Below are 25,139 nucleotides of genomic sequence, written 5' to 3'. Positions count from 1 at the left end.
CAAAATGGTCAGAGGATTTCCTTTAGACACCTTCTGCCCACATAATCTGTGAAACCATTAAAACTACCTCAGAAACAACGTAACAAAACTCTAAACTGAAAAATTTTAAATTAGGCAACATGCTTCAAAGTGACTGTAGAACACTCAAGTGTGGACAGCAAAGATTTCCTCATCCCCACACAACACCTCATCCATTGTAGCGCTCTGGTTATGGTAGAATAAGTCAAAAGAACAGCCTTCAGTGCATTTCATAAAGTTTAACAAAGCAAAGTCTGCTGTACCAAACTCAGCTGTGTTCTTCACTGTGGAAATAAATAGTAAATGGCAACTCTGCAGCTAAAAGTCACTGAGGCAGGAAAACAGCACGGAATATGGCCAGTGACTGGTTCTCCTGCATACATCAGTGTCTAAAGCTCTTAGTTTGGGTCAAGGCAAATTGTGGGCCTGAGGACATCACTTTCCTTGTGACCTGGGAAAGGTTACTATATACAAGGGTGAACTCTGTACACAGGAAAGGCTGAAAGGAAGGAAGGAAAGGCAAGTAGACAAGGCTTCTATAAATAGATCAACAGCTCACAGATACAAGGAATAACAATCAGTGTTGCTGGGTCAAATAAACAAAGCAATCCCAAAGGTGCAAATAAAACCAAGTAAACTAACAAACGGGGGCTTCCCTGATGGCTCAGATGGTAAAGAACCTGCCTGCAATGTGGGAGACCCAGGTTTGATTCCTGGGTTAGGAAGACCCCTGGACAAGGGAATGGCAACCTACTCCAGCACTGTTGCCTGGAGAATGCCATGGACAGAGAAGCCTGGCAGGCTAGAGTCCATGGGGTCACACAGAGTTGGACACGACGGAGCAACTAACACACACTAACAAATGAGCCAAGGAATAGGGCAGGAATATTAAAACAGTTTAAACACTAAGAAAGTGTCACACTTTCAGAAGAAAAGCAGAGGCTTCATTCTATGGCTCCTCAGATACCAGAGCCATTAGGCCTCTTTCTAACAACACAATATTTGGGAAAGGGCTGGAGGAGATGGCTGGAAATGAGAAAGGAGCATGGGAGCAGAGAGCAACTGAGACACCAGGCTTAGGGCAATGCTAACATGTAACACAGTGTGACAGATAATAATCTACAAAAACATAAAGCCCAGTGAATACTGATGTCAGCTGACTACACAGCTGGGTGGCCTCATGAAATAAAGCTCTATGATTATGACCTATAAAATCACTCTAAGCTCCACACTCAGTCAGATCCAAGGTGTTCAAGGGATCACAGAATGGAGCAGCCTCTTCACTGCTGACTCTCAGCTAAGTGCTGGACTTAAAAGGCACCATGGGATGGGAAAGAGTCCGCCCTCTCATCCTTCTGGGAGACTTACTCTGAATCACTTGTAGCTGACCTGCTTAACAGTGAGAGTTTGACATCACTGAGAGCTTCCTGTGTCGACTGTACTCTATACTGATGTACAACATACTGCAAAGAATTAGGATCCAGTAAAAGAAATCATGCAACAGCCACTAAACCGAATGAAGCATGCTTGGATCTCACAGGACTAAGGTTATCACCACAAGTAAATTTTAACAGAGTACACAGGCAGGTAAAAGAAGAAAGCGTAAGAGAACTGGATGAACATATAAACTATTTTAAAAGTTTTTTTTTAATAAATTCTTTGTATTTGCCTCTTTTTCTTTCAGATAATTAGGGATTGTAACGCAGAAGATAAATCTGGTAAACTCACCTTTCTAGCTATTTGGATTTAAAACATGAATTAATTTGGAAGAAAATGCTCATTACAAGCCTTCATTGTGCTAGGCGACAGGATAAAGACAGAGATAAGCAGAAAAGAGGACCTTTGAGGACTTAAACTATTTCTTTTATTTCAATATTGTAGTGTCCTTAGCAACCTTGACTACAGTGAATGAAATGTGTGGCTGCACAAGCATCTGCCTTTTTATAATTCTCAATGAGCTGCCAAAATGAATTATTTCCAAACCAGTAGATGTTATACAGTGTAAGAAAGCAATTTTTAACATCAGAATCTGAAACTAAATTTGAGTTAAAAAAAATTACTAGAAGGGATAATTTCAGCCTGCTCTTTCCACACTAATAAAAAGAAAAACTTTAACAAATCTCTAATGATAGATACTACTAAGGACTTTACTAAGAAATTAGAAGAATTTTCATATACACTAGGCCAGGGTTCTTCAACTTCAGCACTACTGACATTTAGACCAGAACATTTTTTGTTGTGAGGAGCTGGCCTGTGTATGCATCACAGGATGCTTAGCAGCATCTCTGGCTCTACCCACTCTGCCCAGCTGTTACAATCAAAAATGTCTTCAGCCAAATGTCCCTTGGGGGATAAAACCCTCTAGTTGAGAATCACTGCATTAGATTCACAGCAAGATTATTTCAACATCAGATTTTGCATCCCCCAGCTGCTTCACAAGAGCTGTCTCTTGTCCATTTTGATTTGTCTATTCCCGTGTCTTCTGATCCATCTGGCAGACAAGTCATGATGCTAAGTATGTGATATCAGAGATAGCTCTTGGGCATCACCCCCATAGCAGCACGACCACAGGGTGAGTGTCTCAAAGTGAGAAAAGGGGAATGTTAGCAGAAAGACTGCATTGTAATCACAGGCACCATCATAAATTACAGTCACATAGAAAACAATGCCCAAAGACAGGGCAGGACAAAGAGCCTTTGTTCCTAAACTGAAGATCTACATGAAATCTTCCTTGTAGGAGAACCTTGCAGGCTCGTCCTTGACTTACAGTTGAAAGTGCTATCATAGGACAACAGCATATAACATGAGCCTTCCAGCATGTAGAGGCAGTAGGAAATTTACAGGAAAACTAGTACCTTGCCAAAAAGATATAATGTCAAATACTGATGTTTACCATTTCCTCTAAAACTGATTTATCCAATAAACATACTCTGAAAACTACTTGTCACTCAGTTCAGTTCAGTCGTTCAGTCCTGTATGACTCTTTGCGACCCCAAGGACTGCAGCATGCCAGGCTTCCTTGTCCATCACCAACTCCCGGAGGCTACTCAAACTCATGTCCATCATGTCGGTGATGCCATCCAACCATCTCATCCCTGTCGTCCCCTTCTCCTCCCGCCTTCAAACTTCCCAGCATCAGGGTCTTTTCCAATGAGTTGGTTCTTCACATCAGGTGGCCAAAGTACTGGAGTTTCAGCTTCAGCATCAGTCCTTCCAATGAATACTCAGGACTGATCTCCTTTAGGATGGACTGGTTGGATCTCCTTGCAGTCCAAGGGACTCTCATGAGTCTTCTCCAACACCACAGTTCAAAAGCATCAATTCTTCAGTGCTCAGCTTTCTGTACAGTCCAACTCTCACATCCATACATGACTACTGAAAAAACCATAGCTTTGACTAGATGGACCTTTGTTGGTCAAGTAATGTCTCTGCTTTTTAATATGCTATCTAGGTGAGTTATAGCTTTTCTTCCAAGGAACAAGCATCTTTTAATTTCATGGCTGCAGTCACCATCTGCAGTGATTTGGGAGCCCAAGAAAATAAGATCTGTCACTGTTTCCATTGTTTCCCCATCTGTTTGCCATGAAGTGATGGGACCGGATGCCATGATCTTCGTTTTCTGAATGTTGAGCTTTAAGCCAACTTTTTCACTCTCCTCTTTCACTTTCATCAAGAGGCTCTGTAGTTCTTTGCTTTCTGCCATAAGGGTGGTATCATCAGCATATCTGAGGTTATTGATATTTCTCCCAGCAATCTTGATTCCAGCTTGCGGCTTCATTCAGCCTGGCATTTCGCATGATGTACTCTGCATATAAGTTAAAAAAGCAGGGTGACAATATACAGGCTTGACTTGACGTACTCCTTTCCCGATTTGGAACCAGTCTGTTGTTCCAGGTCTAGTTCTAACTGTTGCTTCTTGATCTGCATACAGATTTCTCAGGAGGCATGTCAGCTGGTCTGGTATTCCCATCTATTTCAGAATTTTCCAGTTTGTTGTGATCCACACAGTCAAAGGCTTTGCCAGTCAATAAAGAAGAAATAGATGTTTTTCTGGAACTCTTGCTTTTTCGATGATCCAACGGATGTTAGCAATTTGATCTCTGGTTCTTCTGCCTTTTCTAAATTCAACTAGAACATCTGGAAGTTCATGGTTCACGTACTTGTCACTAGTCTATTATCTAGTAGGTGACCAAAAGCATATTACTTAACATATCAGCAAAGAAGAAATGTTTTTCATTAATAAAAGAGCAAAAATTTATGGGAGCGCAGGCTATTTTAAATTTTCCATAAAAGGGCATTGAAATAAGCATTCAAAGGAATAAATCACGTAACTTCTCTCTCACACAGAGTCTACCAATATATACTTACCATCTAAAACTTCTTCAGAAAACCCTGTTTTCTCAAAATCACTGGCATTTTGATTGTACAAACCAAGCAGAAGATAATTTGCCAGCTCTCTGCAGCCTTCATTGTACCTGCTATCGATTCCTGCAAGACAAAGAAGGTTCTGATCAGCTGTACTGTACTATGGGAGAAAATGAGTCCCAATAGTTTGTCCCTGCTCAGCAAAACTGTGATGGTTAAGTTAAAGGTAGCACCTCGGACCAGTTTCGTGCCAGAAACCAAACTAAACAACTCTCTGTGAAAGAAGTAGCCTCAGCATCAAGTATTCTTACATGGATTCAATATCTGAATACCTGAGATGGTGAAACAGCACAGAATACAGAAGTTATTAATTTAATCAAATGAAATTTTTGAGGATAGAAGTTACCAGAAAATACAGTCCACACCCTGTCAGAGGTGGTTAAAGATTTTGTAATACTTCCAGTTGGAATAGGACTAGGCATCAGAAAAAGTATTTTCTTCTCAAAACGACCTTTATCAAAACAGTGAAATCAAATAGAGGAGAATTAAGGTGGTTTGAGAAGAACTCAAAGAAGTGAAAAGAGGACAAGTGAATGAAACCACAGACATCCATCTTCTCACAAATATTTATCAGGCCCAAAGCCGTGCACTGTGCTGGATGCTGAAGCATGCAAACATGCCTACAAATGGTCCTCATGAAGCTTACAGTCTAATGGGGCTGGGTCAGAGACTAATGAAAAGGAAATTAAAATACTGCCTTCATAACTGCCTTTCAATGCCACAGGCACATATACTATTTGGTTCCTGTCTATGTGTAAAAGCCCAGAGCCGTAGCTCTGGGACATGTCAAGGGCAGGGAGCAGTCTATGTAAGATTGAAGGGAAGGGGCTGTGGCAGAAGGAGCTCAAAGAATGTAAATACAGCTGGAGCTTGGGAAACAGGACTGCCAATGGTTTTTCAGAGCAGTGAAAAGTGAAAAGTAGTGGGCATTCAGGCCAGTAGGGCTGAGAGAGGACTTCTGTGGGAAGACTACTTTCTCAGCTAGATCAAAGCAGCACAGTCCTCTTCTATCCCAACCAACACTTCAGTGAAGAAAGGGATAAAAAAAAAAATCAAAAGTGCTAGAGTTAAAAATAACCAGTGGGGAACTTCCTTGGTGGTCCAGTGGTTAAGAATCCACCTTCTAATGCAGGGGATGTGGGTTCAATTCTTTGTTGGGGAACTAAGATCCCACATGCCAAGGGGCAACTAAACCTGTGCGCTGCAACTACTGAACCCGAGTGCTTCAACTAGAGCTTCCTCAGCTGGGAGGATCTAAAAGCAATGACATCCCTGTAGCATACACAGTACCTAGATCTTGGTTTCTAATACAATTCTCCAATAACAGAAATCAGGGCTCCTTAAGAGCATGGGTGTTTTGAGGACTGAAGCAGGTAATAGACAAAATAAGACTGGAGAATCTTATACTGTCAGAAAATACAGAAGTGCTAAACAGACTAAAACTTCGATGAGGATATATCAAAGGGAGGGACATAGGAGTCAACCAAAAAAGCTCCAAACGGTCAAGCTGATACAATTTGAAGTAGCAATGGAATATAACCTAAAGTATAAATGAAATAATACTAGATTTTAACTCAAAGTATAAAATAAATATTCATGAATTGATACTGATACAAACAAATGACTGAAATAAATGAGGGAGAAAAGACAAATATCCCATGAAGAAGAATTTCAAATAATTTATGTAATTACTATCCTCTGCTCAAGGCAATGGGGTATAAACCCTACTCCTTAGTGTGTAAGCTGCATAGTGACTTCCTCCCAGAGGACAGTATGGACGGAGGGGTGGGGAAAAAAATTTATAGTACAGAATGTCACAAATACTATCTCAGACAAATGATGAAAGTCAATATTCACTGAAAAGTCTTGTTGTTAATATGTACTCTCACTATCATGTGAAGAAAATGGCATGTTACTTCACTGATCTTCCACTCCAAAGTCCACAACTCCAGTCTAATTATGAGAAAAACAAAAGAAAAATCCTAATAGAGGGATTTTTCTAGTACTAGTACTTCATTATTACTCCTCAAAACTGTCATTAAGGTCATCAAAAACAAGGAAAGTCTGAGAAACTGTTATGGTCAAAAGAAGCCTAAGAAGACAACTAAATTTCACATGGGATCCTAGAACAGAAAAAGGACATTAGGTAAAATTTAAGGAAATGTGAAGCAACTGTGGACTTCAGATAATAATAATATATTAATACTCATTAATTGGGCTTCTCTGGGCTCAGCTGGTAAAGAATCCACCTGCAATGCAGCAGACTTGGGTTTGATCCCTGGGTTGGGAAGATCTCCTGGAGGAGGGCATGACAACCCACTCCAGTATTCTTACCTGGAGAATCCCATGTACAGAGGAGCCTGATGGGCTACAGTGCATACGGGCACAGAGTCGGACACAATTGAAGCAACACAGCATGGACACACAATAGGGGAAACTGGATGAAGGGCACATGGGAACGCTGTACTACTCTCTTTGCAATTTTTCTGTAAACCTAAAAATTGTAAAAAAATCTAAAATTGGGCTAAAAAATTATTTTTTTTAAATGGAACTCTCAAGAACTGCTGGTAAAAATATAATACAGTAGAACCACTCTGTATGCAAATGTTACAGTAGTTTTATTTGTAGGTCCTAACTGGTATGTACATACAATAAAATAATAATTACCAATAAAAAGAGACATATTCATGATAGATGCTACTGTAAGGATGAATCTCAAAATAATTATCCTAAGTGAAAGAAGTCAGACAAAAAAATATATACTGTATGATTCGATTTATATAAAACTCTGAGAAATGCAAACTAATGTATAATGACAGGAAGCATATTAGTAATTGCCTAAGAGTGGAGAAGAGACAGAATGGAGACCCTACAAAAGGACACAAGGGAACCTAGAGTTAGTAATAGCTACGTACATTATCTTGACTGTAGTGGTACTCTCACATGTATACACATACGTCACCCCTTAACCGAAGTAAAGTTCAATGCTGTAAAGAAATATACTGCATAGGAACCTGGAATGTTAGGTCTATGAATCAAGATAAATTGAACGTGGTCAAGCAAGATGGCAAGAATGAACATGAATCACTGAACTAAAGCGGAAGGGAATGGATGACCACTGTACCTATTACTGTAGGAAAGAATCTCTTAGAAGAAATGGAGTAGCCCTTATAGTCAATAAAAGAGTCCAAAATGCAGTAATTAGGTGCCATCTCAAAAACAAAAGAATGATCTAAGTTCGTTTTCAAGGCAGACCATTAAACATCACAGTAATCCAAGCCTATGTCCCAACTACTAAAGCCAAAGAAGCTGAAGGAGAACGGTTCTCTGAGATCCATAAGACCTTATACAAACTAACATCAAAAATAAGATATACTTTTCATCACAGGATTGGAATGCAAAAGGAGGAAATCAAGAGATACGTGGAGTAACAGGCAAGCTTGGCCTTGGGATACAAAATGAAGCAGGGCAAAGGCTAACAGTTTTGTCAAGAGAACACGTCATAGCAAACACCCTCTGCCAATGACACAGGAGAAAACTCTACACATGGAGAACACCAGATGGTCAACACTGAAATCAGACTGATTATATTCTTTGCAGCTGAAGATGGAGAAGCCCTATACAGTCAGCAAAAATAAGACCTGGACCTGACTGTGGCTCAGATTAAGAACTCTTTATTGCAAAGTTCAGCTTAAACTGAAGGAAAGTAGGGAAAATCACTAGATCATTCAGGTAGGACCTAAATCAAATCCCTTATGATCATGCAGTGGAAGTGATGAAATAGACTCAAGAGAATCTATTCCTTATATATTATATTATATATTATGTAATCTATTCCTTATATATTATTATAGAACCTGACAGACACAGTACCTTAAGAACTATAAACGAGGTTTGTAACACTGTACAGGAGGCAGTAACCAAAACCATCCCAAAGGAAATGCAAGAAGGCAAAGTGGTCGCCTGAGGAGGCTTTACAAACAACAGAGAAAAAGAAGAGAAGCATAAGGCAAGGGAGAAAGGGAAAGATACACCCAACTGAACACAGAATTCCGAGACTAGCAGGGAGAGATAAGAAAGCCTTCTTAAGTGAACAATGCAAAGAAATTGAGGAAATCTAGAAAGGGAAAGATTAGAGATCTCTTCAAGAAAACGAGATGTCAAGGTAACATTTCATGTGAGGATGAGCATGGTAAGAGACAGAAACACTAAAAACCTAACAGAAGCAGAAGAAATTAAGAAGAGGTGGCAAGAATACAAAGAAGAATTACACAAAAAAGATCTTAATAACCTGGATAACCATGATGGTGTGGTCAGTTACCTAGGGACAGACATTCTGAAATGTGAAGTCAAGTGGGCCTTCAGTTCCGTTCAGTCACTCAGTCATGTCCGACTCTGTGACCCCATGGACTGCAGCATGCCAGGTTTCCCTGCCCGTCACCAACTCCCAAGCTTACTCAAACTCATGTCCATTGAGTTGGTGATGCCATTCAACCATCACATCCTCTGTCGTCCCCTTCTCCTTCTGTCTTCAATCTTCCCCAGTATCAGGGTCTTTTCCAGTGAGTCAGTTCTTCCCATCAGGTGGCCAAAGTATTGGGAGTTTCAGCTTCAGCATCAGTTCTTTCAATGAATATTCAGGACTGATTTCCTTTAGGATGGACTGGTTGGATCTCCTTGCAGTCCAAGGGACTCTCAAGAGTCTTCTCTAGCACCACAGTTCAAAAGCATCAACTCTTCGGTGCTCAACTTTCTGTATAGTCCAACTCTCACATCCATACATGACTACTAGAAAAACTACAGGTTTGACTAGACGGACCATTTTGGGGAAAGTAATGTCTCTGCTTTTTAGTATAGCTGGTCATAGCTTTTCTTCCAAGGAGCAAGCATCTTTGTGTGTGTATGTGTAATAAAGTTTTATTAAAGTATAAAAGAGAAAGCTTCTGACATAGACATCAGAAGGGGGCAGAAAGAGTGCCCCCCTGCTAGTCTTTAGCTGGATGTTACAGAGCTACCAGCAGGCTGCTAATTACAGAAAGGGAATGTCTCAAAACCCACAGCCTGGAACCAAGCCCCTCACCCACAACATGCATTTTGAGATAACTCTGGCACAAGGTGAGTCATCCCAGGCCGTAAAATGATTGCCATGAATCTTGAAGAAAGGCAGGTTTCCAAGTAAATATATAGTTTCACTAACATAGATTAGGAGAACAATGTATGAGTAAAACAGTGGTTTGTTCTGAGTCTTAAGCAGAACCAACTTGAAGAAAGAGTCTAGGGTAAATACATAGTTCATTAACATAGCTTAAGAAAAACATTTCTATAAGAAAAACACATAGGTTAGCTCAAGAAAAGTTAAGTTCAGGTGGAACCAGGTGTCATCTTGGCAACACAGACTTTTAAGAGAAACTTCCTTTTAAATTTGTGTAGAGAAGGGAAAAAAATCTGACACTTGTAGTTTGTTTCCTCCTGCCACTTAAGAGAGAGATAAAAAACGTCTGACACTTGCAGCCAATTTCCTCCGTTTGGAGACCCCTAGCCTTTCTGCCTGTTAACCTCTCATTCCCCCCTTTTCTTTTAGGAGAATTATGTTTCCTAGGGAAAGGGGGGCATCGTTCTCATTCAGTATTGCTTCCAAGCGGATAAGGGGCATTGTGCCTAAATTGGTGAGGCAACATATGCTCCTAACCCTCATATAGAGGGTCTCTGATTCAGGGGGCCCAAGTAATAGTTGGAGGGAGGACCTAAATCAAATCCCTTATGATTGTACACCGGAAGTGACAAATAAATTCAAGGGATTAGATCTGTCAGACAGAGTGCCTGAAGAACTATGGACAGAGGTTCATGACACTGTACAGGAGGCAGGGATCAAGACCATCCCCAAGTGGGCCTTGGGAAACATTACTACAAACAAAGCTAGTAGAGGTGATGGAATTCCAGCTGAACTATAGCAAATCCTAAAAGATGATGCTCTTAAAGTGCTGCACTCAATATGCCAACAAATTTGGAAAACTCAGCCATGGCCACATGATTGGAAAAGGCCAGTTTTCATTTCAATGCCAAAGAAGGGCAATGCCAAAAAATGTTCAAACTACCATACAATTGCACTTATTTCACATGCTATCAAGGTAATGCTCAAAATCCCTCAAGTTAGGCGTCAGCAGTATGTGAACAGAGAACTTTCAGATGTACATGCTGAATTCAAAAAAGCAGAAGAACCAGAGATCAAATTGCCAACATTTGTTGGATCATAGAGAAAGCAAGGGAATTCCAGAAAAACATCTACTTCTGCTTTGTTGAGTATGCTAAAGCCTTTGACTGTGTAGATCACAACAAACTGTGGAAATTCTTCAAGAGATAGGAATACCAGACCACCTTACCTGTCTCCTGAGAAATCTGTATACAGCTCAAGAAGCAACAGTTAGAACTGGACATGGAACAATGGACTGGATCAAAATTGGGAAAGGAGTACGAAAAGGCTGCATATTGTCACTTGGCTTATTTAATGTATATGTGGAGTACATCATATGAAATGCCAGACTGGATGAATCACAAGCTAGAATCAAGATTGATTCATACAGAGCAACAAAGGAGACACAGATGTAAAGAACAGACTTCTAGATTCAGTGGGAGAAGGAGAAGATGGGATGATTTGAGAGGATAGCACTGAAACATGTACATTACTGTATGCAGAATGGATGACCAGTGCAAGTTCCATGCATGAAGCAGGGCAACCAGGGCTGGTGCTCTGTGACAACCTGGGGGGAGGGGGTGGGGAGGAAGGTGGTGGAGAGGGGGCTGGGGAGGAAGATGGTGGCAGGGGCGTTCAGGACGGGGGGACACATGTATGTCTATGGCCAATTCATGTTGATGTATGGCAAAAGTCACTACAATATTGTAAAGTAATTATCCTCCAATTAAAATAAATAAGTAAATAAAAAAGATTGCTGGGAGAAATATCAACAACCTCAGATATACAGATGATACCACTCTAACAGCAGAAAGCAAAAAGGAGCCTCTTGATGAGGGTGAAAGGGGAGAGTGAAAAAGCTGACTTGAAACTCAGCATTTCAAAAAACTAAAATCATAGTATCCAGTCCCATCACTTCATGGTAAACAGAAGGGGGAAAAGTGGAAACAGTGACAAATTTTATTTTCTTGGGATCCAAAATCACTGTGGACAGCGATTCTAGCTATGAAATTAAAAGATGGTTGCTCCTTGGAAGAAAAGCTATGGCCAATCTAGACAGTGTATTAAAAAGCAGAGACATCACTTTGTCAACAAAGGTCTGTATAGTCAAAGCTACGGTTTTTCCAGTAGTCACGTAGGGATGTGAGAGTTGGACCATAAAGAAAGCTGAGCACCAAAGAATTGATGCTTTTGAATTGTGGTGCTGAAGAAGACTCTTGAGAGTCCCCTGGACTGCAAGAAGATCAAGCCAGTCAATTCTAAAGGAAATCAACCATGAATATTCATTAGAAGGACTAATGTTAAAGCTGCAGCTCCAATACTTGGGGCACCTGATGCGAAGAGCCGACTCACTGGAAAAAACCCTAATGCTGGAAAAGACTGAGGGCAGGAAACGTGGGTGATAGAGGATGAGATGGCTGGATAGCATCACACTGACTCAATGGACATGAATTTGAGCAAACTCTGGGAGACAGCGGACAGGGAAGCCTGCCCAGCTGCAGTTCACGGGGTCACAAAGAGTCAGAAATGACTTAGCGACTAAACGGCAACAACATACATATGTCAAAACTTATCACATTGTACCCTTTAAATATATGCAGTTTACTATACATGAATTAATACCACCATAAAACTGTTTTTTTTACAAAGGTTAGCAGAAAATCAGTGAAAACATTTCCTATATCATAAGAACTAAATGGCAAATGCCAAAGTGGAGGGAGTCAGAGTTGCTAGGAAGGATACTGCAGGGGTTAGAAGGCTAAATTAAACCAACCAACTGATCACGAGATGCTATGATAACTCTAATTACCCCCCAAAGTAGAATTCACTAAACTCCTGAAGTTGTTTAAAAACATACAAGTGCCTCATTGACTTCTGGCTTCACAGCTCTTTGTCCTAGAGGTTTATTAACTTTTTACCTTAAACTTCACATACCCACCTTCAAACATCAATTTCTGCAAGATTTGTGTTTTCATTTTACATATATATATATATATATATATGTATCTGGTCTCATGGTATTCTTTAGGTTGACCCTTTTTTCAATCCTTTAGTATTTGTATTCAAGTTGCCCACGTGATCGATTTTATGCTGCCTATTTTTTACTAGGTTGAGCCTTAACTAACAGGAATAATAGCATAAGTACAGTAACAAATAGGTGGTTTTATTCAAAAGTAACTTCATGGCAGAGAGAGCCCCCACCCCCTTTATTGGCTGCAGCTGGAAAGAGAATCCAGTGATTGTTGTTTCAGCATTTGAAACCAATGACTGGAATTCTAGGCCCACTGTAAACTATGTCTCTTGAGTAAGTGAGTGATGGAGTCAAAATTCAAACCCAAAACCTGCTTGGCTCCAGAGTGCGTATTTCAAACTCCAGTGTGCACTCTGCACACTGACTCTCATAAGTTTAAATGAAAGTGCTAGTAAGTGAAAAAATAAAATTATGCATAGACTATCTGAAGGACAAAAAAGAAAGTGGTTCACTTCTGGTGGGAAGGAAATTAGAAGGCTGACAGACAAACAACCTGATCCAAGCAAGTTTTATGACTCAATACTGTGAATGTAAATGAAAATGAAATAAAGAAGGAGACTGATCTGACATAGAAAAATCTCCAAGATACACTTATCAAGTGAAAATTTTTTCAGTTAGGTTAGCAACAATATACATAAAATGTTCCCTTTTGTGTTAAAAAAAATACAGTTGATGTTATCTCTTGGGGAGTGGAACTGGTATCTGGGATGATTAGAAAACTTCATTACTGTGTACTGTCTTAATTTTTCTTTCATAGTAAAAGAAAGTGATAAAGAATAAACACCCAATTCTGTCACTCTATGGCCCTAGGCAAGTCTGTTTTGTCTCCCAGAGTCTCAATTTCGCCCCCTTACAAGGATCACTGTGAGGAGAAATAACATAAACAAAGTGCCTACTCTGTGGTACAGGCTCCCTATTTCACTGATACGTCAGTGGACTTCATTAAAACAGCAACAGATTTAAGGGGAACAAGGGCTGGGAGAAGAATACTAACTCACAGCTTGTCTCACAGTGATGACACTATTATTAATATCTTCCTGTGAACAGAAGCAAGTTGCCCCAGCCCTGAGTCCCAGCTTGTGAAAAACACTGACCTAGGATGCAGAGGATCCCGTCGGGTCGAGACTTGCTGCTCTGGGTCAAGATGCGCTGAACCTGGCGGAGTCGACTGCAGCTGCAATAAGAAAAGAAATCAGCTCCCTGAGTGCCAGCACATGAAGGCATGAGAAAGAAAATGACAGCAAGTGATGGAAACTGTTCTCTGTCTGACTTTGACGTCAGAATCATAAAAATAAATTACGTATTCTTTTTTCTAATATTTTGTGGAAGAGATTATGCAGAATTGGTCTGTAGACTAAGTCTGAACTGCTGATTATAAACTGTATGGTCAGTGGCTCTCTCATTCAACAAAGAATGGAACCAAAGGCCCTGTCATAATCAATGCTAGACAGGACTAGAACCCAGCAGCTGACCAGAAGAACCTCCAATGTCTTAATTTTGAATATTATCAAAGAAGAGTTTCTACACTAATTTGTCCTAACTGTGGTCCTTATTGATCTGTTAAAAACAAAAAACAAGCAGATAAAAATCAAACTAAGGACCAGTGAGTGTCATCACAACTACCCCCATAAGTGTGTCAGTACATGGTATTTCTTGCTGTATCATCCTGCCAACTACGCCAACTGTCTTGCTGTTCACACTGTTCACTGAACCCAGGGTAGGCAAGGGGTGCGTGGGCAAGCTGGAAGAAGACTCAAGGAGCTGTAGGAACTGCAGTCGTGTTTAATTCTCTCTGGGCTGGCATAGCAGCCATACGGCAGCCATGCTGCATTCTCTCTTGGTTGACCCAGTGGATGCAGCCATAACACAGCCTCAAGGGCTTATCAAGTGGAAATTATACAGGTTTACAAAATTAAAATGGACCAAGTGAGTACACTGTGATGTGTGTGCACAGTGCTGTAAATCATCTCAGCTGTTACATAACCATATATTTACAAAAGGTGGGGGTGAGACAGCCTGACCACTGCCATCTTGGCTAATTCGATCTTTCTCTACAGAACTGCTCCATTTCTGTGCAAATCTCTGATTCCACTGATGTTAGAGACATACTCTTCCTTCCAAACAAAGCATAAGGAGAGGTACTTCCGGACACTGATATCACTTCTAAGGACCCCATGCTTTCCGTATCAATCCCTTCTCCCTCCCAGATTCCGAGAGTGGTTCACTTTCCTGCTTGAGACTGATCCTTCCATAGGGTCTGTCCATATCACCTTCTGGTCCAAGATCTGTCTCCACTATTCACCCCTTAAGGCTCTTATATTAATTTTCCCCCCTACAGTCAACATATTCCCAATCATTGTTGTTTGGTCACCCAGTCGTGTCTGACTCTTTACAACCCATGGATGCAGCACACCAGGCCTCCCTGTCCCTCACCATCTCCTGGAGTTTGCCCAAGTTTATGTTCATTGCTTCAGTGATGCCATCCAGCCATCTCATCCTCTGACTCTCTCTTCTCCTTCTGCCCTCAATCTTTTCCAGCATCAGGGACTTTTCCAGTGAGTCAGCTGTCCACATCAGGTGACTAAAATACTGGAGCTTCAGCATCAGTCCTTCCAGTGAGTATTCAGGGTTGATTTCCCTTAAGATTGACTGGTTTGATCTCCTTGCTGTCCAAGGGAGATAAAACAAGACGATTGCTTCTTGGCAGGAAAGCTATGACAAACCTAGACAGTGTGTTGAAAAGCACTGGAAGAGTATGTCTCTAACAGCAGTGGAATCAGAGATTTGCACAGAAATGGAGCAATTCTGTAGAAAAGTGAATTAGCCAAGATGGCGGTGGCCAGGCTGTCTCACCCCCACCTTTTGTAAATATATGGTTACGTAACAGCTGAGAGGATTTACAGTTTGTCTCAGGAGTCTTCTCCAGCACCACAGTTTGAAGGCATCAATGCCTTGGTGCTCTCCCTTCTTTACGATCCAGCTCTCACAACCGTACATGACCACTGGGAAGACCACAACCTTGACCATACAGACCTTGGTCAGCAGAGTAATGTCTCTGCTTTTCAACACACTGTCTAGGTTTGTCATAGCTTTCCTGCCAAGAAGCAATTGTCTTCTGATTTCATGGTTGTAGTCACCATCCACAATGATTTTAGAGCCCAAGAAGAAATCTGTCACGACTACCATCTTTTCCCCTTCTATTTGTCATGAAGAAATGGGGCCGGATACCATAATCTTAGTTTTTTTAATACTTAGTTTTAAGCTGGCTCTTTCACTATCCTCATTCACCCCATCAAGAGGCTCTTTAGTTCCTCTTCGCTACCTAGAAGCCCCACCACATCCTCATTATCTAAGATTCTCCATAAACCTACTACAATAACTGTTCCATCCATAACAGTCAGACTCCATCCTCACTCCTCTGTTCTAGTACACTTGTCCTATACTCATCCAAGCAATAGTATTTCCAGCTAAATAACACCATTTCCATGTCTTGAATTCCCTTTTCCCCCTGTTCTTTCTGACGTTCCCACACACCAAGTCCACGACTTAGTGGTCCTTATCACTACCTTCCCTCAAGACGTTCACCATCTTCTACCTAATACCAAAACCAGACAAAGACAGCACCAAAAATATAGAAACATACAAATAAATATCTACCATGAATACAGATACAGAAATCCTCAATAAAATATTAGTAAATGTAAGTCAACAACATATAAAAAGAATTACACACTACGGCCAAGAGGGATGAAAGTCTGGAAATCAATAAATATAATCCCTAATCTAACAGGCTAAAGAAGAAAAAAAAAAAAATCATATGACCACATAATTGATGCAGAAAAATCTGAAAAAATTCAACACCAATTCATAATTTAAAAAACTTAGAAAACTACAAATAGATGAGTTTCCTCAACTTGATAAAATCAATTTTGGTTTTGATACCAAAAAAAACAAACAAAAAAACCCTCCAAAGCAAATTCTGGGATATACTTAATGGTAAAAAAAAAGAAAAGAAAAAAAACACGGAACAAGAAAAAGATCTATGCTCTCATTAACCCATTCAACATAATACTGGAAGTTCAAGCCAATGCAATCAGGCAAAAAAAGGAAATAAAAGGTATACAGATAGAAAAGGAAGATATTAAATTATTTGCATAGATGACACAATGGCCTATATAGGGAATCTCACAGAATCTATAAAAAAATCTTAGAATAAGTGAGTTCAACAAAGTCATAATATCAACATATAAAAACCAACTGTATACATGAACACAGAAATTAAAAATATAGTATCATTTAAATATAAACTGAACAAAACATGAACAGTACTTACATGCTAAAAAATACAAAACATTGATAAAGGAAACCGAAAAAGATCTAAGTAAGTGGAGACACTCAACATAATATATATGTCAATTCTTCTCAAATTGATTTATAGGTTTAACACAATTCCTATTAAAATCCTAGCAAGATTTTTTTACAGACATAGACAAGATCACTCTAAAACTTAGAGGGAAAAATAAAGGAACATTCAAGGACAGTGAGAACTGTTTAGAAAATGAATAAAGTGGGAGGAATCACTATGTCTGATCTTAAGACATATTATATAGCTAAAGTAATCACGACTGTGGTTCTGGCTAAAAGACAGATACATAGACCAATGGAATGGAACAGGAACAACAGAAATAGACCCAAAAATATAGCCAAGTAATATTTGAGAAAGCATGGAAAGTAACCCAAGAGAGGAAAAATAGTCTCTTCAATAAATAGCATTGGAACAACTGGATATCCATAGACAAAAACATGAACCTTAACCAAAACCTTATAACTGGCACAAAAATTAACTCAAAAGAGATCACGGATTTAAAGATTTATATATAAAATCTTTAAAAGAAGAGAAGAAAATATTCAGGATATAGGATTCAATGAAATTCTTAGACTTGACACCAAAAGTATGATCCATTAAAAATTGATACATTAGACTTCACCAAAATTTTAAACTTCTGCTTTGTGAAAGACTATTGAGAGAATGAAAAGGCAAACTACAAAACGGGAGAAAATATTTGCAAGTCACTTATTTGAAAAAGCACAATACAAAAAAACTCAAAACTCAACAGCAAAAAAAACACTCCAATTAGAAAATAGGTCAAGGTATAAAGAAAATTTTCTCAAAGTGGATAGAGAAATGTCACATAAACACATGAAAACAGATTCAACATCATTATCCATTGTTGTTGTTGTTGTTCAGTAGTTAAGTCGTGTCTGACCATTTGCAACCCCACGGACTACAGCACCTCAGGCTTCCCTGTCCTTCACTATCTCCCAGAGTTTGCTCTAATTCATGTCCATTGAGTTGATGATACTATTTAACCATCTCATCCGCTGCTGCCCCCTTCTTTTTCCTTCAGTCTTTCACGGTCTTTTCTAATGAGTTGGCTCTTTGCATCAGGTGGCCAAAATATTGGAGCTTCAGCTTTGGCATCAGTCCTTATGAATATTCATAGTTGATTCCCTTTAGGATTGACTGGTTTGATCTCCTTGCTGTCCAAGAGACTCTTAAGGGTCTTCCCCGGCACCACAATTCAAAAACATCAGTTCCTGGGCACTCAGCCTTCTTTATGCTCCAACTCTTACAACTGTACATGACTACTGGAAAAACCACAGCTTTGACTATATGTACCTTTGTTGACAATGTGATGTCTCTGCTTTTTAATGTCGTCTAGGTTTATCATAACTTTCCTTCCAAGCAGCAAGAGTCTTTTAATTTCACGGCTGCAGTTACTGTCAGAAGTGATCTCTGGAGCCCAAGAAAATAAAATCTGTCATTGCCTCCACTTTTTCTCTATTTGCCATGAAGTCTATGGCTATATCACCCTGAACGCACCTGATTTCGCCTATTTGCCATGAAGTGATGGGACCTGATGCCATGATTTTAGTTTTTTTAAAAAATGTTGAGTTTCAAGCCAGCCTTTTCACTCTCCTCTTTCACACCCATCAAGAGGTTCTTTAGTTCCTCTTCACTTTCTGCCATTAGAATTGTATTATCTGCAAATCTGAGGTTGTTGATATTTCTCCCAGCAATCTTGATTCCAGCTTGTCATTCATCCAGTTCAACATTTCACGTGATGTGCTCTGCACAGAAGTTAAATAAACAGGGTGACAATATACAGCATTGTCATACTCCTTTCCTAATTTTGAACCAGTCAGCTGTTCCATGTTAGGTTCTGATTGTTGCTTTTTGACCCACAAACAAGTTTCTCAGGAGACAGGTAAGGTGGTCTGGCATTCTTATTCCTTGAAGAATGTTCCACAGTTTGTTGTGATCCACACAGTCAAAGGCTTTAGCATACTCAATAAAGCAGAAGGAGATGTTTTTCTGGAATTCCCTTGCTTCCTCTGTGGTCCAATGAATGTTGGCAATTTGATCTCATAGATTAGAGAAATGCAAATTAAAACCACAGTGAGACACTACTATACATCTACTACTAAAATAACAAACAGTGATGATATCAAATGCTGGTGATGATTCAGAGAAACTGAATCACTTGCAGATTTCTGAAGTAAATTAAAGAAGACATCAATAACAGAAATACATTCATATTCCTACATTGGAACTTAATATATAATATTATATATTTAATGCCAGACTCCTCTGTCCAGGGGATTATCCAGGCAAGAATACTGGAGTGGGTTGCTATCCCTTTTTCAGGGGATCTTCCCAACCTAGGGATTGAATCCATGTCTCTCATGTCTCCTGCACAGGCAGGCAGGCTTCTTACCACTAGTGCCACCTGATAAACTGTGGTCTATACATACAATGGAATATCATTCAATCTTAAAAAGGACAGAAATTCTGACACATGATAATACATGAAATAAGCCGTAAGGACCTTACAATAAGTGAAATAAGCCAGTCCCGAAAGGACAAATATTGTATGATTCCACTTTTATAAGGTACTTACAACAGACAAATTTACAAAGACAGAAAGTAGAATGGTGGTTGCCAGGGGACGAGGGGATGAGGTGGAGGAAGGAGTGGGGAGTTATTGTTTAACAGGTACCAGAGTTTCAGTTCTGCAAGATGAAGAGTTCTGTGGATGGATACTGGTGAATGTAGCACAATAAGGTAAAAATCCTTAATGCCACTAAACTGTACACTTAGAACAGTTTAGATGGTAAATTTTATGTATATTCTGCCATAGTTTAAAAAATTTTAAGTTTAAAGAAGCCAATGTCATGTAAAACAGAAAAAACAGAGAGGGAGAACTCTTGTAATAAAGAATAGTAAGTCAGTGCAACTTATTAACCTTAATTTGATTTAAACAAAACCAACCAACCAACCAACCCAAGGGAAACATCTATAAGACATCTGACAAAAATTTGAGTATGCCTCTATTACATATTAATAGAATATTATCTATTATCCAGGGCATATTCAAATTTACTATCAATTTTCTTAGCTGAGATAATATTATGGTGGTTACATAGTAGAACGTCCTTTTTCAGTGAAGTGCCATGATGTCTACAAAGTGCCATGATGTCTACTACTATGTCAACATAAAGAGTTTAACAGAAAAAAGAATGAAAAGAAAAGAAAAACTAAAGACAATGCACACAGGCAAAGAGTCAAAACTGGTAAATCTAAGTGATGGGTATATTCTTGTACTATTCTTTCATTTTTTCTGTATTGTTTGAACATCTTCATAATAAAAATCTGGGGCTAGACATAAGGCGGAAAGGCAATGGCACCCCACTCCAGTACTCTTGCCTGGAAAATCCCATGGACGGAGGAGCCTGGTAGGCTGCAATCCATGGGGTCGCTAAGAGTCGGACACGACTGAGCGACTTCACTTTCACTTTTCACTTTCATGCATTGGAGAAGGAAATGGCAACCCACTCCAGTGTTCTTGCCTGGAGAATCCCAGGGACGGGGGAGCCTGGTGGGCTGATGTCTATGGGGTCGCACAGAGTCGGACATGACTGAAGTGACTTAGCAGCAGAGATAAGGGGGAACATGTGGAGTAACTCAGGGTTTTGGAAGCAGCAGAATTTAAACTGCAACATGATTAAGATTAAAGTAAGAAAACTCTATCCCTGGGAAATGGTTGCCTATCCATCCCCACTTTCTCATGTTTAATATAAGATTCATCTTGCAATCATTCTCTGCACTAGAAAGATTTCGTTAATTTGGTCCTTTGGTCCATTTCCCAATCCTGGCTGACTACCAAGTTACCAAGAGCTCGAGTTTTCAAGCTCAGAACCAGCCAGTGCCAAAAAGCTTTAACAGGTCATGTGACCAGGAAAAGCCAGTTCCCCAACTACTGCTATGGGAAGCCAAGACAGGAGCAAAAGAGGGTTTTTTTGGCCAAAGCAAGTAGAAGCAAATAAAATGTAGGAAGATCTTTCTCTTCCCAGAGTAAAACATTAATAACATTTTCTTGTAAAATGGCTAGATCTAAATTTAGTTCTTTTTTTCCTTTGAACGTTTTCTTGCTTCCCAATTTTTGACTAGAACATAGCCTATCACTGAACCATTAAACTTTTCATTTACTGAAATATTTATCTATTTAAAAATCACCTATTAAGTATAAAGAAAACCAAAATATTCATATTCCAAGCACTCAGAATTAACCTACATTAGTGCTTTTTTCAGTTATGTGAAGTATTATTATCCTTTTTTATTTAAAAATCAGAACACTACATACGAAACTTAAGTCTTCACTATTCCCCACCCTCAGAGGTGACCATTATGAGTTTTCTTTGTATCCATCCAGTCTTTTTTCCCTTTTTTTTCAGTAGAAACTTTCAGTTCAGTTCAGTCGCTCAAAAACACACACCAAACCCAGCACTAGCACTGCCCTGTAGCTTTCAGGTCTACCTGAACAAAAGCTAGCACATCCCGAGTAGAAGGCCTGTGGTCACCTGCAACGCTACAAAGTTCCTCCTTTAGAGTATCTGCAGAGGGTCAAAAGCAGACTAAACAACGACAGTGAACGCTCAGCACAGCCAGAAATACAGTTTTTATCAAATAAGCTGCTTGAATACTATACTTCTCACTTTCGTTGGATTCAGCCTCAAAATCTAGACATGACAGGTGATACGGCAAAAACAAGACCTAAACAGAAGCAGTCTGCCCAGATCACAAGGCTGAGTAAAGATTAACAGCATCAGAACCTGAGTGACCAAATATCCTGGCTCTGAACTTTACTTTCTGATGTACCTCACTGATTTCCTGACAACAAAGTTAGCCTCAGACACAGTATTTCTGAATTCTTAACAATCACCTCTGTTCTCCCCACTGTCCATTTTATACTTATTAGTTAGTTCACTGCTCATTGCTGTTATAACAATTACTATATACATAGCTAAGTATATTTTGTTTGTGTTTTATTATCATGGTTCCCTGGAAATGGGAGAAATTTTGCAATTTTTATTTTTGTCTGTTTTTCTTCATAATTTATGCTTTTTGATTTTTAAAATCAAACTATTAAAACATGAATATATTCTCTTTATATGCTTTGTGGTTTGGATGTTTTACAAAGTGAATTCTCATACCAATCTGAATCACTTCATCCTATAAAACTGCTGTGAACAATCTGATATAATATAGTTAATACATAGTTTGGGTGAGTTTTTTGGGGAGAGAGTTGTTTTTCATTTCACTGTTTTTACATAAAATCAAAATAATGAGATATGTAACTGCTCTGCAACGTGCTTTTTTTTTTACTTAACATTGTACCTCAAGATCTTTCCAAGATAGTAAATACAACACAACCTCATTTTTAAAACTGTTGTACTATATCCTTTTGCTTTTACTTAACAAGACACTATGATTGAACATTCATGATTTTTATTATTTTTGCAAACAGCCAACAATGTTTCAATGAACAACCTTATAAAGCCATCTTTGGCACAAGTCTAAAAAAAAAGCTGGCTTAAAACTCAAAACTCAGAAAACTACAATCATGGCATCAGATCTCATCACTTCGTGGCAAATAGATGGGGCAAAAGGAGAAACAGTGACAGATTTTATTTTCTTGGGCTCCAAAATCACTGCAGACTGTGACTGCAGCCACAGAATTAAAAGATGCTTGCTCCTTGAAAGAAAAGCTACGACAAACCTAGACAGTGTATTAAAAAGCAGATACATCACTCTGCTGACAAAGGGCTGTATAGTCAAAGCTATGGTTTTTCCAGCAGTCATGTACCGATGTGAGAGTTGGACCATAAAGAAGACTGAGCACCAAAGAACTGATGCTTTTGAACTGTGGTGCTGGAGAAGACTCTAGAGAGTCCCTTGGACTGCAAGGAGATCAAATCAGTCAATTCTAAAGGAAATCAACCCTGAATATTCATTGGAAAGACTGATGCTGAAGCCAGAGCTCCAATACTCTGGCCACCTGATGCGAAGAGTCGACTCACTGGAAAAGACCCTGACACTGGTAAAGACTGAGGGCAGGAGGAGAAGGAGGAGGAGGAGGATGAGCTGGTTGGATGGCATTATCAACACAGTGGACATGAGTTTGAGTAAACTCCAGGAGATAGTGAAGGACAGGGAAGCCTTGCGTGCTGCAGTCCATAGGGTGGAAAACAGTCGGACAAGACCTACCTACTGAACACGAATAGCAACAAATTTTCTGCAAGGCAGAGACTAGCATTGCCAGATTAAGAGGTATCTGCATTTAAAAATTTGAGAAATTTTGCTAAATTGTTTTCTTAAAACATTCATCTACAATATACCAGAATACCTGTTTCCCCATAACTTCTAAACCATGTATTACCACTCTTGAACTATTAATGTAATAGTCAGAAGTCTCCTTGTCAGACAGTTGTCCCTTGGTATCCATGAAGGATTGATTCCAGGAACCCCTCAGATAGTAAATCTGCAGATGTTCAAGTCCCTTACATAAAATAGCATAGTATTTACATTATAACCTATGCACATTATCTGGTACATTTTTTAATAATTTTTCTTATTTGCTAATTTTTGGCTATGCTAGGTCTCCACTGCTGCATGGGAGCTAGTCTTCATTGCAGTGTGCCAGCTTCTCACTGCAGTGGCTTCTCCTGTTGTGGAGCACAAACTCTAGGGCATGTGGGCTTCAGCAGTTGCAGCACATCAGTTCAATAGTTGCAGTTCCCAGGTTCTAGAGTACAGGCTCAATAGCTGTGGTCCATGGGCTCAGCTGCTCTGTGGCATGTGAGATCTTCCTGGATCAGGGACTGAACCCATGTCTCCGGAATTGATGGGCAGATCCATCATCACTGAGCCACCAAGGAAGTTCCCCAGTATATTTTATATCATCTCTAGATTACTTAACCTAATATGAATGCTATGTGAATGGTTGTAAATACAATGTAAATGGTACGTAAATAGTTGCTTGTGGATGGCAAACTCAAGTTTTGCTTTTTGGAACTTTCCTAAATTAAAAAATATATTTTTGATTTGAGTGGTTGAATCCATGCATGCAGAACCTGTGAATCTGAAGGGCTGACTGTACCAGTACTTCATTTAGGATTTCTGCAGTTGTTATTTTCCTTTGTAATCTCTGTCAAACACCAGAATCATGCTAGCATCCGAGAACAAGTGGGAAAGCTTTCTGAGGTATATAATTCATTCGGCATGCTTTCCATTTTTATCTTCCTTAGTAACATACACTATGCCTCTTCTCTACGACAGCATCCAATCATGAGTCACCCAGCAGCAAGCCAGCCCAGCTGGAGTCCTTTCCAGGGACTTTCTGTTTCAGATGTAGAAGAGAAATGGCCTCTAGGGTCACAGTCCAGGAAGAAAGTGGATTTGAGGCTATATGGATAGAGGCAACTATTTTGATAGCAGAGTCCCAGTTCCTGAGGCCCTACTTCTTACAATTCTTCCTATTTTGTCTCATTTCAGTTTAGTCGCTCAGTCGTGTCCGACTCTTTGTGACCCATGGACTGCAGCATGCCAGGCCTCCCTGTCCATCACCAACTCCCAGTTCAGTCCAGTTCAGTCGCTCAATCGTGTCTGACTCTTTGCGACCCCATGAATCGCAGCACGCCAGGCTTCCCTGTCCATCACCAACTCCCGGAGTTCACCCAGACCCACGTCCATCGAGTCAATGATGCCATCCAGCCATCTCATCCTCTGTCGTCCCCTTCTCCTCCTGCCCCCAAGCCCTCCCAGCATCAGAGTCTTCTCCAATGAGTCAACTCTTCGCATGAGGTGGCCAAAGTACTGGAGTTTCAGCTTTAGCATCATTCCTTCCAAAGAACACCCAGGACTGATCTCCTTTAGGATTGACTGGTTGGATCTCCTTGCAGTCCAAGGGACTCTCAAGAGTCTCCCCAACACCACAGTTCAAAAGCATTAATTCTTCAGCACTCAGCTTTCTTTATAGTCCAACTCTCACATCCACACATGACTACTGGAAAAACCAAAGCTTTGATTAGATGGACCTTTGCTGGCAAAGTAATATCTCTGCTTTTTAATAT

At 39.8% G+C, this 25,139-nt stretch overlaps 1 protein-coding gene across 3 annotated transcripts in view; it reads right to left on the bottom strand.

The window, feature by feature from the left end:
- Positions 1–25,139, bottom strand: part of LOC104986061 (chromosome unknown open reading frame, human C20orf194) — a 171,685-nt gene that overhangs the window by 135,075 nt on the left and 11,471 nt on the right. For all 3 annotated transcript variants that reach the window (XR_824995.1, XM_010836482.1, XM_010836483.1), the window contains exons 2-3: positions 13,760–13,839; positions 4,387–4,506 (exon numbers count right to left, since the gene is read on the bottom strand). Coding sequence is in view for 2 of the 3 variants with exons in the window: in XM_010836482.1 (XP_010834784.1) it covers positions 4,387–4,506; positions 13,760–13,839 (200 nt within the window). In the remaining variant the exon portion in view is untranslated. The remainder of the gene's footprint in view (positions 1–4,386; positions 4,507–13,759; positions 13,840–25,139) is intronic.

This window comes from Bison bison, unplaced genomic scaffold (assembly GCF_000754665.1).
Source record: "Bison bison bison isolate TAMUID 2011002044 unplaced genomic scaffold, Bison_UMD1.0 scf7180017864063, whole genome shotgun sequence".
Classification (NCBI taxonomy): Eukaryota; Metazoa; Chordata; class Mammalia; order Artiodactyla; family Bovidae; genus Bison; species Bison bison.
The sequence above is the reverse complement of the archived record's forward strand: the minus strand, read 5'-3'. Positions and strand labels throughout refer to the sequence as shown.